Source organism: Prunus dulcis, chromosome 3 (genome assembly GCF_902201215.1).
Source record: "Prunus dulcis chromosome 3, ALMONDv2, whole genome shotgun sequence".
Classification (NCBI taxonomy): domain Eukaryota; kingdom Viridiplantae; phylum Streptophyta; class Magnoliopsida; order Rosales; family Rosaceae; genus Prunus; species Prunus dulcis.
Window position 1 is genome coordinate 20,229,495 of NC_047652.1, and position 16,106 is coordinate 20,245,600.

Sequence of the window (16,106 nt, forward strand, 5' to 3'; positions counted from 1 at the left end):
TACCATTACTTTCGCATTTTTACTTTCAAAAAGGGAAGATAGAGATTAGAGAGGAATTGTTGACTGTGATGAGTCAAAAAGAGAAGTATGAACATATGCAAAATACTGTAGCAATGCAAGAAAAAGGAACATATTCTTTTGGGGCTACCTGCCCTTCAAAAGCTATAGCTTACAAGACATTTGAATTCGGGCCGTACATCATGTTGATAGTATAGATGCTTTGTACGGTTGCGATTGGATGCGATCGAAGAAAGCTTTGGACATATTTTCACGATGGGACCTCTTGCTTTTTTTGCTGCGTATTTGGTTTCTGTTACACAAGTTGTTGATTGTTCTTATTTCCTGTACATCAAATTGCAGAAAATTTGAAGGCCGTGCGGTGTGCCTTTCTCTAAATTACAAAAGCAAAATCAGTAATGTTTCCGGCTAAAAACAAACTCAAGATTCTTCATTCTCAACCCCTAGTTTCCAGCCCATGCTAATCAAGGCTTATGGCCATCTTAAAATTGAACCACCAAAGTTAAACTAGCCTCACCCCTCACCAAAGGATTGAGCCCCTTCCATTTAAACCCAACATGAACTGGATATAATTGTCTACAGTTAGCCCACAAAAAGATGAGTTTTCAAATAATAATTTTCAAATCTTAAAACTTTTTTAGTATTGAACTCCAAACTATTTTTAAGACTTAAAAAAATTAAAATTAAAATTAAAACCCTAGATTCCCAAATTAAAATTAACCAAAGAAAAGGGAAATTTTGTGTGGTTTCAAGGGAAATCCTAAAAACCCAAAACATGAAAAAAGATTGATCAATATTGGGTGGTGTCGAGTTGAGCCAGGGATGTAGCGGACGAAGGAGACCTTGACGGAGCTGCAAACGACGTCGACCTGGAACCACCAACCAACAAGAGAGGGAGGAGAGAGTGTTTTTGAGTTTATTTTGTGTATGAGTTCTTAAAAATGGTCCAATCAAACGGGATTTTTAAGCTTTGGACTTAAAATCTATTTTCGAGTTCATAAAACTAGATACAAGTAGGATACCAAACCGCCTTTTGCCAGTCATTTTATGAGCATGTTCTTTTCTAACTGCTCAGCATTTCAATTCAAATTGCAACAAAGTGAGGCAAAGGAAGTAAGGAACCATCAAAATTCGAAGGAAATTGACAGAATCCAAAGTGAGATTCAATACTAGCAGTCGGTTTTTCATTTTAACAAATCATAATCAGATATTGAAATGCAAAACTTTGTTTCTTCCTTGACATGGCCTAACATGGAATATCCAGGCTCCATAGTATTGAACCTGGCAAGCACAAGTGATATGCGAAACAGTACTTTCAAATTTCACCTGAAAGATTTCAAAACAATGACGACCTTAAGCACCTGCTTGAGCATTCCTAGTTTGCTGCTGCAACTCTTCATCGGCATTTCGCATAAACTGGTCCCAGCCGCTCCCGGGGCTGGTGTCCAAATAATCATACGGCACTGCGGTCTTCAGACCTGGCCTAACAGCACACTGACCCTCCACAATTCTGAAGTCCACACCATCATCCCCTAGTTCACTGCAATTCTGATCCAATTCCTCCCATGTAAACATGAGAGGCAACGTAAATGCACCCCATGGGTTAAAATCCACAACCTTAACCCGATCATCCTCTGTCACATAGACATCAAAGGTGTAGTTTTCCGACTCAAATCTCGACATCAAATTCTCCACGAAAAAATCTTCAATCAACACTCGAAGACTGTCTTTCTTTTCAAGTAGAGCAGGGTAAAAAGTAGTGACCTCACGTTGGGAAATTCCAACCAAATTCTGATTTCGTACAAAGCAACGGAATTCCATCTCTGGCTTAAGGAACTGGTACCATTTACGAAGTGCAAGCACGAAACTCTTAGGTCTCGATGAGGTTTTATCGTGGCAAGAATCGTAGGCATGACATAAATCATGAACCAATGAGTCAGATGAGCGTAGCAAGAGGGCAATCTCACTGAATGAAGAGCATTTGAGTGTCCCAGTCGTGCTGATCCAAGCAGAGTCTTTTGGTGCACTCCAGTTGAGCTTAGGGAACACAGAACCTCCAAGTGATTCAATTGATTCCATGACCTGCAACTCAAGCTCAGGGAAAGAAGGTGGCAACGGAGGCTGCTCTGCCTCGTCATCAGACCCTTCTGATATTTGATAGTCATCTTCCTCCTCTGGATTATGAATTCTATTGGGAAAAGCATCTTCATTTGTGATTGAAACAGGGAGGAGGAAGGGCCCCGAATCATCTAGAAGGTACTGGACAAAGGGTTCTGGAAGTTCATGAATCCGAGTTTTGATAGACACAGATTTGAATTTTGGGTACCATTCCTGTATCTGGCATCGATTCACTTCATCTTCCTTCATCTTGTTGCTCAGTGTATAATGCATCATAAATTCACAAAACACTTCGCTAAATTCTACGATTACGCAAACCAATTACCCAAAACTCTAATTTCTCAAATTGAAGCATATATCATCACAAAATCAGCACAAAAACATTTAATTTCTTAATCTCTAATGATTACGAACATGTGTACCTTGAGTTTAGAGGCAGAAACCATGTGCCAACGTAGAAGAAGAAGTCAAGTAAATCAAAATGTTTGGTATTTTGGGACGCAGCTTCTAGCTTTTCAGCCTAGGTTTTGTGTTGATGGGTTGCCTCTTTGCGCTCTCTTGGTTTGTCTCTGCCTTGGGCCGGTTTTAGGAAGTGATTTTAGGAAAAATAAAAAATAAACAAAGACAGACAATACAAGAGGCTGTGTTGTTGTGTTTGGTCAGGGTGATGCTGCTCTTATCCTTAGGACGGCATTGGTGGTGGCGACGGCAGCTTCGGTGTGTTTGTGCTAGGGTTCTACAAAACCCATACTTTAGGTGTGGGCTGAGCTTGATCGGCTTCTGGGTGGGTTTTTGGGCTTGTTTTTTGTTGCTCTTGTTGGGCTTACTAATGTGAATGGTAGAGATGAGTCATATACTCTTTTCGAATTTGTAGAAAAGTACCAATGACTAGATCATGGAACCTTTGAACCAAAAAAAGAGGGTTTAAACACCGTGATAAGAATGGATCTTATTTGCCATTTGTTTAACATTTAGACACCAATCAAAGGATTTTTCAAAAAAATAAAAATAAAGAAAGACATCACTCTCAGTATTTATTAGATTTATTATTGAATTGGAGACTTCTAGTGATATTGGTCAACGTATAAAAATGTCTACCATTTTAATTCAAGATGTATTATCATCACCATTTTCAACATTTGGAATGTGTTAACCAGCATAATCATAATTTCATAAATAAAAAAAATTAACTATAATTATGCTTATGAACACGTATCAAGTATTAAGGAGAGTAGTGATAATACATCATGTATAAATTAGGAACAATCCAACTCTTTAAAATTGTGTTCTTCACAAACTACACGGAGCAAAAACCCTTTCCTCTCCAAACTTTACCACTACCCAATCCCCACCGATATAGATCACAAATTGTAAGCGTGGCAGACAACGATTGGATGAAAAATTACGACATGAAAATTCACCAGTTACCGGATCGTTCCTTCCGCGCATCCTGTAGCTACTATATAATGGAGAGCAAAGACTCCTGCTTTTCGTTATCACAGTGACTTCGTGCTCTCTCCTTTCTTTTCTCTCTCTATCCGAAAAAGGCGACCGCCGGCAACCGGAACTCGGAGACTCGCCGGATAATCGGAACTGTGCGAATTAGGTGAATGTTGTAAGTTGAAGAAACGAGAAGAAGACGATGAAGGTTTTTGTCAAGACTTTGAAGGGCACTAACTTCGAGATCGAAGTGAAACCCGAAGAGATGGTATAAAACATGCATATACATATCCGTGACTTTTCTTAATCATCAGAGATTAAAATTAATTGTTTTTGTGTTGATTTTGTAATGATAATCGCTTCAATTTTGAGTAATTAGGGTTTTTGGGGATTGAATGCGAATTAGGGCTTTCCCCGTTCCCGCTATTGTCGGAGTTCGGATTTTTTTATTATTGTTCGCTGTCCTTGTTTGCGGAATCGCAGAATTTAGTGAAGTCTTTGTGAATTTATTGTTTGGTTGTGCAAATTCTCTAGCTTTAGCGTTAGTGTTTTATTGAAGCATGTACATTGGTTTAAAATTTTCCATCTTCGATCTGTGGACTAGGGATGCGCTTCTATGTTCGTTCAAATTTTTAGTTGATTTGGACTCAATGTTTAAGATTTTATACCACTCACATTGAACCCAATTCATGGTCAATAGTGAAATCATCCGAGGCGTAGAGATGAAAAACAATTAAACTGATTAATTCCAAGTGATTTTTTCGTTACTTAGCCCACTTCATGAGCACTGCCACTAAGCAACTAGTGCACTTACTTTTGGTTCCTCGACTACTTTTTCTTATCCTTTTTATTATTTTCAGCTCAGTGCAGAAATTAATTTTGTTAATCCTTTCTCCCAGGTTGCTGATGTCAAGAAAATTATTGAGACCGTACAGGGTGCAGATGTGTACCCTGCCTCACAACAGATGCTTATTCATCAGGGGAAAGTTCTTAAGGACACCACAACTCTAGAAGAAAATCAAGTTGCTGAAAATAGTTTTATTGTGATAATGTTAACCAAGGTGAGTTTGCATTTATTACTAACTGTGTTGATGAAAGTAAGAAAATTTCTGTGTAACAGGATTTGTAATTGGCAGAAGTAGAGTCCACTGTGTAAACTTGCTCATGTTTTCCATTTTATCCAATCTTTAAAAGAAGATTTTCAAAGTGGGCTTGACAATCGTAAAGAGAATATTAAAGCATGATTACGCTTTTGTTCTTTGGCTTGATTAATCTGTTGGGATTTTTAGTCATATCACTGTAATCTTAAGTATGGTCTCATTTATCAATTGTAGAATAAGGCATCACCAAGCGGAGCCTCCAGTACAAAAGGTGCAGCCACAAGTCAGGTAAATTCAGCTCGGTTGCTGTATTTAGTATCACTGTATTGGAATGTCTTTTTTCACATTGATATTAGATGTGAAACTGGTAATCTTTGTATTACACTGGATCTCTTAACTGATTGTATAATGGACCAACTTTGGAAACATATCCATCTGTTTGTCTAAGAAGAGGTTTGTGTGAATGTGAGCAGAATGATCTAATGGATATTCTTGTTTGGAGAATTGTACTTATGAAGTCCTCTGTGTGCCCAAAAATAGACTTTTGCACTTTTGATGCTCTTGATTGCACTGACTTATGCGGACAATGATAGTTGTTTGCTTAAATAGTTTGGTTAGGAATGTTTGTTAATTTAATTGGTTTTAGTGACCTTTGAATATTGCATATATTTTAAGTGGACTCAGATAGTACCACATGTTTTATAGTTCACAATGGTGGAGATTGCATCCTTATCTTAATAAATTCTTAAATGGAAATCTATCAAAAGAAAAAAGAAAAACATGTGAATATTGGGTATATTAATGTTCACTGATAGTCACTTATACATGCTGAAAACCTCATTATGAGATATACAATGCAAAGATAACTGATAATAACCAATAATATTTTATTTTATAGAGTCCTTAGGTTTGACTAGCTGACAATATGATGTTTTCTTTTTGCAAGTCCATCTTATATAGGCTATGATTTTGTAGGCTCAACCTGCTAGTACTCCTACCTCGACAGCCCCACCGGTAGCAACTCCAGCTCCTGTGCGAGCTGTGGCAGAGTGAGTGTTGCCTCACGCTTGTAGCTTTTGATTTAATGATTTTCTTTTGAAGCATTCATCTGTAATTGTTTTTACTGAAGACTTGTAACTGTTAACGTATGTATTTTTGGCATTAAACGGCCCTTTCGTAAGTGTAGTTAGTCTTCATTTATAGCCTCTATTTAAGAAGTATGTTGGATTATGTAGAATTGAACTTGTTTAAACTCGTGAAGGCTGTTTTAGTTGTTCACTATTCAACCTGAAGTTTGTTCTTCTATAAGTAGTTTATATACTAATTACAATTTTTGATGTTGGTTAACTGTCCAGGTCACAGCCTGTCGTTGAGACTCCTGCTGTTGCGGCTCCCACTGATTCGTGAGTACTTATTTTTGTTTCTTATAATATAAACTAGTTGACGATTTGAAGTAAATATTTTTTTTCCATAAAATGGAACTTTCTTAAATTTTTTATTCTGGCTTTATTATTGGGCAGTTCAAGATCAGATGTGTATGGCCAAGCTGCATCAAATCTTGTTGCAGGAACTAATTTAGAGGCTACCGTTCAGCAGATTCTAGATATGGGTGGAGGAAGTTGGGATCGTGATACAGTTGTCCGTGCTTTACGTGCTGCTTTCAACAACCCTGAAAGGGCTGTTGAGTATTTATATTCTGTAAGTACTCAATGAGAAAGGAATTTGGGAATTGATCTTGAAATTTTAATTGATTAGGAGGTAAAGGTAATGTTTTGTTGTTTTTCTACCTAACAAGTCATTCAGCAGTATGCAATATACTTTTTGTCTCAGTTTATCTCAGAATTGTTGACAATTAGGTATTCAGTTGATTAATATCGTGTACTTTGTGATAGTCACTTTTCTAAATGATGTTACTCAATGGTGTTGGTTTATTATCCTTTCTCCACTCAGCTCTATATAGAGCAATAAAATTGGCTGGTGTTAAAAATAACATCCAAAGTGAAATGAAGATCTTGGTTGTTGCTTGCCCGCTCTGATGTTAACCTGTTTGGGTCATGTGTTCTAAGTTTTCATAACTGTTATCTCCTTGAAGAAAATTGCAAAATTGCAAAATGTAGACTGTTATTTCAGTATTTACTCTCTTCATCATTTACTTGTTTTGGTTATAGTATGTTGTATCTGCATATATAGTAGCAAGCATATTTAGGTGTAACTATCAGATTGACACAAGAATTGATATATATGTCAGGGCATTCCTGAACAAGCTGAAGTCCCACCAGCAGCCCAAGTTCCTGCTGGTGAACAAGCAGCAAATCCTCCGGCAGCAAATCCTCCAGCCCAGGCTCCACAACCAGTAGCGCCTACTGGCGGTCCGAATGCAAATCCACTAGACCTGTTTCCACAGGTAGATACTTTAGTAATCTATGAACCTGGTTATAATTTATTGGGACAAGTGATTAATTTTATTCGTTGAATCAGGGCCTTCCCAATATGGGTGCAAATGCTGGTGCAGGCAATTTGGATTTCCTGCGCAACAGTCCACAGGTACATATGTCATCTTTTTGTCTTTGAATCAGTTTAATGCTTATTTTTGTGGAAAGGTATCTGAGTTGCCAACTCATATTTCAGTTCCAAGCTTTGCGAGCTATGGTGCAAGCAAACCCTCAAATTCTTCAGGTATTATTTGTTTCCTGATTTTTTTTGCTCCCATTTTGGCCAGTCTTTTTCATTACTAATTATAATTTGACAACTCTTGGCATTTTATCTTGGTGCAGCCTATGCTTCAAGAGTTAGGGAAACAAAATCCACATCTAATGCAGCTCATTCAAGCACATCAAGCTGACTTCTTACGCTTGATAAATGAGCCTGTTGAAGGCGGTGAAGGGTTAGATAAATCTGCTTTACTTGTTGATTTCTTTGTGGATAATTGGATACAAAAGTTGCTAAGTTATTGAAACACTCTGTTCAGGAACCTATTGGAGCAGTTGGGTGCAGCAGTGCCACAGGCTGTGACCGTCACCCCTGAGGAGCGAGAGGCCATCGAACGTGTAAGTAGTATTCCTCTCTGCTTGTAAGTGCATTTGTTCCACTGGTTTTTGGTTCTCTGGTTTTGACAAATGCAAAAACTTTTGCTTGCAGCTTGAAGCTATGGGTTTCGATCGGGCCCTTGTGTTGGAGGTATACTTTGCATGCAACAAGAATGAGGAGCTGGCGGCCAACTATCTTTTGGATCACATGCATGAGTTCGAGGAATGATATGACAAAATGGGTTATCTTTGGTCCATCTTTTCTTCTGTGTGAACTCTTTGCCATGTGGGTTAAGTTTAGTAGGGTTTCTTATACTCTTCTTATTCCAGCTATTTGTCTTGTATCTCTCAGCAGACGGTGTCATATCCCCCCCTTTTATGTTTTGGATGGCATAAATTATCTGCTTCAAATATTGGTGGTTACTTATATTATATACAGATTTTTTTACCTTTTCAGAAAAGAAAAGTGGATGATTTTGATTTTATATTTCTACTTTAAATGTTCAAATTTTCACCTTCGTGTTTAAATATTCTAAATGGTTAGTAACTTTCACTGAATGAAGAACTGCTTTCAATGACTCAAGTGCTGCTGCTCAAGCTGCTAGAGTTCAAGGTGAACACACAGTCGCTGAGTTATATTCCGATAACTCAACGATAACAAAGATATCAGGGATTGGAAAAACACCTAATCCACTTTGCCAGAAGGATCTGTTGCTTAAGAGAACCCTAGCTTGGCTGGGAATGGATGAATGTTAAACTACTGAACAACACAATTCAATTACAAAGGCCAAAAAAATGCTCGAGTGCAACAAATGTGATTGAACTGATATCATCTAAAGAGAAAATAGAACCCATATTTCATTCAAATTTAACGAATTTGATGCACAAGTAGTCAATAGAGCTCTATTCCGCAGGTTACACAAAGAACATTGCTAAAGGGGGGCTCAAGCTATTAATAGCACACAGCACCCTTAAAACTCGAAAAGATTTCTACCTTAAAAGTTTACGCCAAATTGCCACCACTCTGCTGCCACAAATTGATGATATCAGTAGCCTGGTTGAGAAGAATAATCATCTGCTTTTGAGATATCCAAGGCTTGCTTTCGAGCAAGACCTTGAGCTCCTCCCAGGCATCTTTCCTCGGCCAGAAATAATAGGGGCTGAGAGGGATGGAGCCATGACCCGGTATCATTTGATCGAGGGCAATGCCGATGTTCTTTTCCATCCAAATGAACTTCAATACAAGCCTTGGTTTCTCAATTGGCTTCACAACTACTCCAAGCTTCTATAACATCCAAAATAAAGATATAAGTTAACTACAAGAGCATTGCTTTGCCAAACTAATACCTTCGTTTGGTAAGTGGAAAAATGAGGGGAAATTAATATGTTGGATTAGATATTCACTCTTATATCAGAAGCAAATACAAGGATTAATAACAAAATAGATTTCTTTCATACACAGCAATGACAAAACTTCTGTTGTGACTAAATATAATTTCATGTATAATAACAGAGTAAGATGAATTCAAAATTTTACAGCAGAGAGTCTTATTCTGAGCAAACGAAAAAGTTAAGAAAAAAGAAAGAACAAAAATCCATTCAACTCAGCACATGACTTCGATAAACCCAATTATGAATAAGCGTCAGCCAGCCTCAACATTGCTACAGTTTGTATCAGTTTTCAACTTTCTAGACTATCCCTACATTTTCCCAGCAACCAAACAGAACGCAGGAAAACATATATATCAAATTTTCAATGACATAATCAATTTATCAGAAGAAAAAAGATAACCAGAAAGAGAGTGCGAGGGATGAAACAGACCTCTTTTTCCAGAGGCGTTTCGGTGGTTAAGTTGTCATCAGCAGCGGCCGTTTCTTCAGCAACTAGAGACTCAGCGGCGGCGGAGAGCTTGACGTTTCTTGTGGTTTGGGTCAGTCTGAGCTTCAACTCCGGCAGCGAGTGAGAAACAGAGAAGGTAGAGGTCCTTGGCTTGAAATTCAATGCTCTCTGATTATTGTTAACCAATAACAGCTTGTGCTTTTGCTGAGGCAACTTCTGCCTCAAGACGGAGGCATTCAAGTTTGCCTGACACTCGATCCCCAAACCCATAGATAACATCTTCTTCTTCTTGGGTTCTTATCTATCTTCTTCCCCTTTCAGTGCGACTCAGAGAAAGACACCTATTCATGTGAGATTGTGAGTGAGGATAAAATGCCATTTTTCTCACCTTGTTTGTTTCTGGTTCTGGGGCTAGCCTAGCTCGGTAAACCCAGGCCCAATATAAAATTAGCTGGGCTAGGCTAAGGAACCCACTCCAAACCCGGCCCAACATAAAACAAAACGTGGTGCTTTTTTTGATTTTACCAAAGGAGGAGGAGGAGTTTTCTCACACACTATCGGGCATCCGGTATTGAAATCTTGATGTAGAAGTAGAAATTGCCAATGGAAAAACAAAAAACAAACCTCAATTGAAGTAGGAAGGGATAAATGAGTGGCCAAATGGTTTCCGTTGAGTTAATGGATTAGGCTTAAGCATATATTAGTTTATGGAAGAAAGCTGTCCAATATGTTAATTATGAGCTTAATTATGAATTGGAATGCTGTGGTGGGAAGAAACATTGCCGAGGGAACATACAGATCCAATTCAAATCATGTAATGATGTTACCTCTCTCACTGATTATTGAAGAAGAGGATGAGCAAGTCTCATCACAAAAATGAAGACAACCAGCTCGACAATCTGGAGTCATGCATTCAAAGATCAGGAAGAACAACTTGAGTGTCTGTCTATTTAGGCAGTTGATCAAAACAAGAGTAAAAAAGCTAGAAAGGTTTTGGTTCTATTGGGTCAGTCTAGCGGGCCATGGCGAATCCGAGTGACACTGACCTGTAATCCTTCCACTGCCAAGAGAGGAAGGTAGTCGTTGCTCTGTAAAGCCAGCCTAACTCGGTTCCCTCCTCTCTAGAAAACCAGTGACCCAAGCCTTCGCTCAAGCCACAGGGTTCAACTCCTAGCTTGGAATGGGCAGGCCAGCATATAGCCAGCTCGAACCCGACCCGCTAATTCTTGGCCAATGTTCCAGCACCTCAAAGCCTCTGAAGATTTAGGGAGTTGAATGAGGTCACAAGACTCTGAAGATTCAATTTGTCTCAAGGAAGATAACCAATAATAAACACTTCACGTTCAAAGGAGATTGGGAAAATAGTATATGGTAAAACTCACTGAAGCATTTTAGAGGATCTCCAAAAGACATTGTTATTGGCAACGTTGGTCGGTGAAAGATAGTAACATCACTTAAAGATTGACTCAAAATTTTGTTTTGTAAAAACACACATTAGTCAAAAGGATGTGAACCGTGGAGGTGGTTTCCCACAATCAAACCTGAGAGGTAAATTCACAGGAGTATGTGAAACTATCTTTTTAATTGAAAATCTTGACGTAGAAGTAGAAATTGCCAATGACAATGGAAAAAGAAAAACAAACATCAATTCCTAGCATTTCATCCAGGTAAGATGGGAAGGAGGAAGGAAGAAGAAAGGGGCCAAGAGTTTTACTTTTTTTTTTAAATCACTTATTTATTCTTTCTTTTATTCCTTCTCCAAGTCTTTTACAAATACAAATATTTATTGGGTGATAAAATAACCCATCACTCAGATTAATTGAATTCTTTTCAACCCACAAACACAAAAATTGAATAGAGAAGAAAAACAAAAGATTGAGATCTGACACGCAATGCCTGGGAATGTTAGTAACTTAAAACCAGCTGCCTATGATCTCTTACTCCTTATACAGATGCTATCTCCACCATCCAATCTACTCCTGCTCAAGCATCACATGTAATCCAAGTCACACCTGAAGTTCCATGAAACATTTGATCTCTAGTTCTCAACAGCAGATTTCAAAGTCACAAGTTCAGCAATGCTCAACTCCACGCTTCAACATGGTATCTTCCGGCCTTTTCCAGAGCTCTAAGCCATCTCACTGCTGCCTCCTGTGGAAGCCCACTTTCTTTCGAAATAATCTCCTCAAAGACTAATAATACATCTGCCGGCATTTTTGTAGAAGAGCCTGCAACATATACAGCAGCCCCCTCCCTCAGCAAATTCCACACCCTCCGGCTATGTTCCTGTATTTTATGCTGCACATAAACCTTCTGTGACTGGTCTCTTGAGAAGGCAGCATAAAAGCCTCCACCCTTTGCTTCTGAAAGCACCCCACCATTTTGTGAATGAGATATCCAAAACTCTCTGTATAAAAAATCATTGTCCTCGTTTCTGCATCCAAAGAAGAACATCACAGGAGCAGTTGAACCAGTCAAACTTTGTATGGCTCTTTCCTCCACAAATCCACGGAAAGGTGCACAGCCAGTTCCAGGTCCAATGAGAATGAGAGGAAGTGATGGTGGTGGGGGAGGAAGGGAACCTTTTTGAAACCACACTGGAACATAAACGCCTGTTTATCACAGAAGAACAAAAATCAAGGACATGAAAGGGTAATTCGTATTTTGCTTTGTTAATAACATGCTTTATATGTACAGTATATGACATACGTTGTTCAGGATCAAGCTTGGCTAGCCAATTTGAGCAGAGACCTGCTCGACTTCTTTTGAAAGGTGTTGTCCATGACACCACATTCACCGTTAAGTGAACTTGATTGGGGTGCGCAGAAGGGGACGAAGAGATGGAGAAAGCCCTCGTTTTTAAAGGAGGAACCAACTGTACCAACCATTCCAATGGCATTTGAACGGAGGGGAAATCTTCCAAAACCTGTATTTTCATATATGAACTAAATTATTAAAAACAAACCTAAAGGACGAAACAAAGCACTTCATCAACGGATTTTACATCACCTCCAGAACAGTCCGTCGTTCCCTCTGATTGTATTGGTATAGATCATCTCTTCCTTCAGGTGACACAAAATATTGGAGTCTTTCCTTTTCATGTTCAGCTGTTGCAAATATACTCATGACCTGAAAATTCCATGGAAGATCAATTTAATGGCCATAGCATGTCTACAATAACAAAAATTGTTCGTTAATGAGACTTCCATTCCATATGCTTATATGTAAGGTGTTTGGTTGAAAGTTATTTACCATTACCATTTTAGCAATATCCAAACTATTCCTTATTATTCAAATCACTTTCTAAGATTGCCTAAACAGTTGAACTAATAAATCAATAACAACAAAAAAAGCCAACTGGATGACGAGCAAAACTAAGCAAGCAAGAATATGGCTATAACATAAACTGGAAGGGGTGCTTTCTATAAGAAATGTGCTAATATAAATCCATGAGTTACATACTAGATTCTTGCCTCAAAGAAATAGCGCCGAGGAGATGCTGATGCAACATCCATTGTCAATTCAACAAAAGTTTTTAATTTGATGGGGGTACAAGCGTCAAGAAGCTGATTCTCCATCTCTGAAGGATGAACCTAAAATCAGCAATGCCAAAAATAAGAATAAAAAATGATACTTCGAAGAACAATGCAAAAAATCCCCTTAACCATTTAACGTATTTCCTTTCTCTTGTACACAGGTTTCAAAAAAAATAATCGAAGTATATTATTCAATAATTTATTTTAGTAAAAATTTGAAGGTAGTACCACTCAAATATTCAACCAATATACAAGCAAAAAAACTCACAGTGATGAATGATTCAGGGTCCAAATTACAACGAAGTATGAAAGAATCTATTGCAGCAGGATTTTGACTAGGGAGAACCTCAAGGACGTCACCAACTTCATATTCAATAGCCTGACATATCAAATGAAACTTTTCACTAGGAAAGAATACATATTGGTTGAATCAACAGGAAACGTAACAAGCACATAGTAGGCAACTTACAGATGAAACAAATTCAAATTCGAAGTGATGCACCTCTTTGTCTATACTTCCTGATTTAGTCAGTGGCTCATTTTTTACCTACATGAGTAAAGTTTAAATGAGCTGAGGAAAGCATGAGACAAAAAATCATCTGGTAATGAGAAAGAGAGAAAGCAAACAAGTCCCCAAACATCACAAACTTAAATTAACATGTGCCTAAGCAGTTAGAAATAGCAGAATTTTCTACATACTATAGTGTAACATTCTAGCGTTACCAATTTAAGAATGCAGTCAGGCCTGTTCTTGTCAAGAGAAAACTTTACAGGAGACACTCTGCGAGCCCTTTCAATCTGCAACGCAATGTGATTCAAGTCTGAGAAAACCACAAAGGCATGGCTTAATTAGACACTACATACAAACTGTATGCAAGGATGAGCTTAACAGAAATGACACTGTGGTATCGAACATTCCATGTCTAACATAGAACTGATTTTGGTTCAAAGGGTTAAGTGGGAAAGGAAAGGAAATGATTTTTTTTTCTTTTTTTTTTTGGCAACATGTCTTCTAATAGAATCTGAAAACCTATCAATGGAAGTAAAAAGTTTACTGCTAAAAAAACATGCTTTATAATGATTCATCTGCATAATGATGTTTGCAAACAACAAGAAGGTAATTACATGATTATACCAAGAAGGGAACTCTGAACAACTAAATTACCTGAATTAGTTGAAAATTGTGAATCCACCTGCTTAATGTCATGGTACTGAATCCGAACTTTAGGTTCAGCCATAAAATTCTCATACGGAATCAAAAATTCTGGGCCATTTGGGAAGTATTTTGGATTGATGTTATTCAACATATTCCACAAAGATATCATCCAAGGATCCAGAGCAGCCTCATACCTGTTAACGGTAAACAAGAATAGTGTCCAAATTTAGAACATATAGCAAGATTTCAATAATTAATTCTGAAATAAAAGAACCATACCCTGATGGGTGCTGATCATCTCCCAAACCTCTTTGGATAATAGGGGTTGCCCCAAGGTCCAGAAGTCTTCTATCAAGCTTCTTTGCCACAAACTGCAACCACAACTCAAAAGTCATAAACACATAAATTCTTCCATTTAAATCGAAGGGTCGAAAAGCGACTTTATACTCATCAATCATATTAAAGACTAGACACTTTACATTAAATTTCTGGTAACCAGAATCCCCCAATCCAAAAACAGCATAATGAAGTCCTTCAAGCCATTGCCCACTTAGATTTCTCTGCAGAAGATATTTCCAAAATCCCTGCATACACATAAATATGTACATAAGCAAAAATAAACAACTAGGCCTCTTTCAAAAGGTATATAGTATTTAGTAATTGTTGTAAATAAATAACTGAAATGCTAAGAAAAAGCAAACCTTCATGGGATCAGGAGTATCCCCCTGGCCTGTAGTTGAAACAACAAAAATTACAGTGCCCTCTTGAGCTAAGCAACTCTGAGACGGTAAGCAACAGCAAAAATTAGCTTAATATTCGAAAGTGGTAATTTGTATTCATGTGTTATTGTTGTTTACCAGAACAAAAAACAAAGAAAACAAAAAAGAATGCAATGGAAAACTTACGGTGTCGTATTGGTCGATGGAAATAAGGTGGACGGGGCAGCCTCTGCGCTCGGCTTCACGGCCCACTCGCTCGGCAACGTCTAAGGCGTTTCCGGTTTGAGTCGCGTAGAGTATGAGTAGTTTCTTTGGCCTCTCTTCCATGTCTGATGAACCCATCAATGTCTCTCTCTAAGGCCAAAGCTAACTCAGCTGCTTCAAGGAGACGCAGAGAGAGAATTTCGTCGTCTCTGCACACACACAGAATTTATTGTGCCGTCGTCTGTGCTTAATATGGATTGGGCCTAAAGGCCTCCATTATTATTAAAGTCATGAGCTCCAGCCCATGTTGGAAAAAACAAAAAAACTACTAATTTCACGGAAACCCATTAATATTTAATTTTTAAGAAATATCATGGGACACATTTTAAACTAGGAGATTAAGAGCTCGTTTGGGAGTGACTTTGGATATACCAAAATCACTTCTGGGAAGAAGCATCTCTCACATGATTCTCTATATAATTAGGGATGGCAACAGGTTGGGTAGGGGCCGGGTATGACAATACAATCTCCATCTCTGCTCTCCATCCCTGCCCCCGTCCCCGAACCTATCCCCGTTTAGTAGGTTTCGGGGAATCCCTGTCCCTGTCCCATTGGGGGACTATCCCCCATACCCGGCCCGAATCCCCCATTTTTTTGCATAAAAAAATATTTATTATACATTTTAACATTAAGTTTCATATTAAATTATCATTCAACACATCCAAATTAACTGTAAAGTTCATCTTAACTATTCAAAATCAAATCAATCTGAAGTTCCAGAGAAGATTAGGAATAATTAGGAGATGGAGGTTAACTTAGGGTTAAATATAAATATTATAAATATTTATTTATTTATTTATTCAAGTATATATATATATATATACATATATTCGGGCCAGGTTCAGAGATGGAGACACCAATATCATCCCCTCCCATACCCGTCTGGAAT

At 38.1% G+C, this 16,106-nt stretch overlaps 4 protein-coding genes across 6 annotated transcripts; 1 reads left to right on the plus strand and 3 right to left on the minus strand.

The window, feature by feature from the left end:
- Window positions 1-1,159: 1,159 nt before the first annotated feature.
- Window positions 1,160-2,660, minus strand: LOC117622145 (cell division cycle protein 123 homolog). The gene has a single exon (XM_034352717.1). The coding sequence runs from the start codon at window positions 2,410-2,412 to the stop codon at window positions 1,372-1,374; it is 1,041 nt and encodes a 346-aa protein (XP_034208608.1). The 5' UTR covers window positions 2,413-2,660; the 3' UTR covers window positions 1,160-1,371.
- A 964-nt stretch (window positions 2,661-3,624) lies between these two features.
- LOC117621663 (ubiquitin receptor RAD23d-like) lies at window positions 3,625-8,152 on the plus strand. Its single transcript, XM_034352226.1, has 12 exons — window positions 3,625-3,844; window positions 4,476-4,637; window positions 4,911-4,964; window positions 5,652-5,725; window positions 6,032-6,079; window positions 6,197-6,374; window positions 6,925-7,080; window positions 7,155-7,220; window positions 7,305-7,352; window positions 7,451-7,560; window positions 7,645-7,723; window positions 7,815-8,152. The coding sequence occupies exons 1-12, from the start codon at window positions 3,779-3,781 to the stop codon at window positions 7,929-7,931; spliced, it is 1,158 nt and encodes a 385-aa protein (XP_034208117.1). The 5' UTR covers window positions 3,625-3,778; the 3' UTR covers window positions 7,932-8,152.
- A 384-nt stretch (window positions 8,153-8,536) lies between these two features.
- LOC117622172 (30S ribosomal protein 3, chloroplastic-like) lies at window positions 8,537-9,964 on the minus strand. Its single transcript, XM_034352751.1, has 2 exons — window positions 9,525-9,964; window positions 8,537-8,987 (listed from the first exon to the last, which is right to left on the minus strand). The coding sequence occupies exons 1-2, from the start codon at window positions 9,819-9,821 to the stop codon at window positions 8,706-8,708; spliced, it is 579 nt and encodes a 192-aa protein (XP_034208642.1). The 5' UTR covers window positions 9,822-9,964; the 3' UTR covers window positions 8,537-8,705.
- Window positions 9,965-11,177: 1,213 nt separating this feature from the next.
- Window positions 11,178-15,390, minus strand: LOC117623346 (NADPH-dependent diflavin oxidoreductase 1). Of its 3 annotated transcripts, XM_034354284.1 has the most exons (12): window positions 15,140-15,390; window positions 14,936-15,013; window positions 14,714-14,818; window positions 14,514-14,605; window positions 14,244-14,428; window positions 13,802-13,899; window positions 13,548-13,625; window positions 13,347-13,457; window positions 13,016-13,135; window positions 12,552-12,671; window positions 12,252-12,468; window positions 11,178-12,154 (listed from the first exon to the last, which is right to left on the minus strand). In XM_034354284.1, the coding sequence occupies exons 1-12, from the start codon at window positions 15,293-15,295 to the stop codon at window positions 11,625-11,627; spliced, it is 1,890 nt and encodes a 629-aa protein (XP_034210175.1). In that variant the 5' UTR covers window positions 15,296-15,390; the 3' UTR covers window positions 11,178-11,624. The 3 variants fall into 3 exon arrangements, with proteins under 3 accessions (XP_034210175.1, XP_034210179.1, XP_034210176.1); XM_034354288.1 differs by lacking the exons at window positions 13,802-13,899; window positions 14,514-14,605; window positions 14,714-14,818; window positions 14,936-15,013; window positions 15,140-15,390 and having other exon boundaries at window positions 14,244-14,281; XM_034354285.1 differs by lacking the exons at window positions 13,347-13,457; window positions 13,548-13,625; window positions 13,802-13,899; ... (3 more) ...; window positions 14,936-15,013; window positions 15,140-15,390 and having other exon boundaries at window positions 13,005-13,115.
- Between the last annotated feature and the right edge of the window lie 716 nt (window positions 15,391-16,106).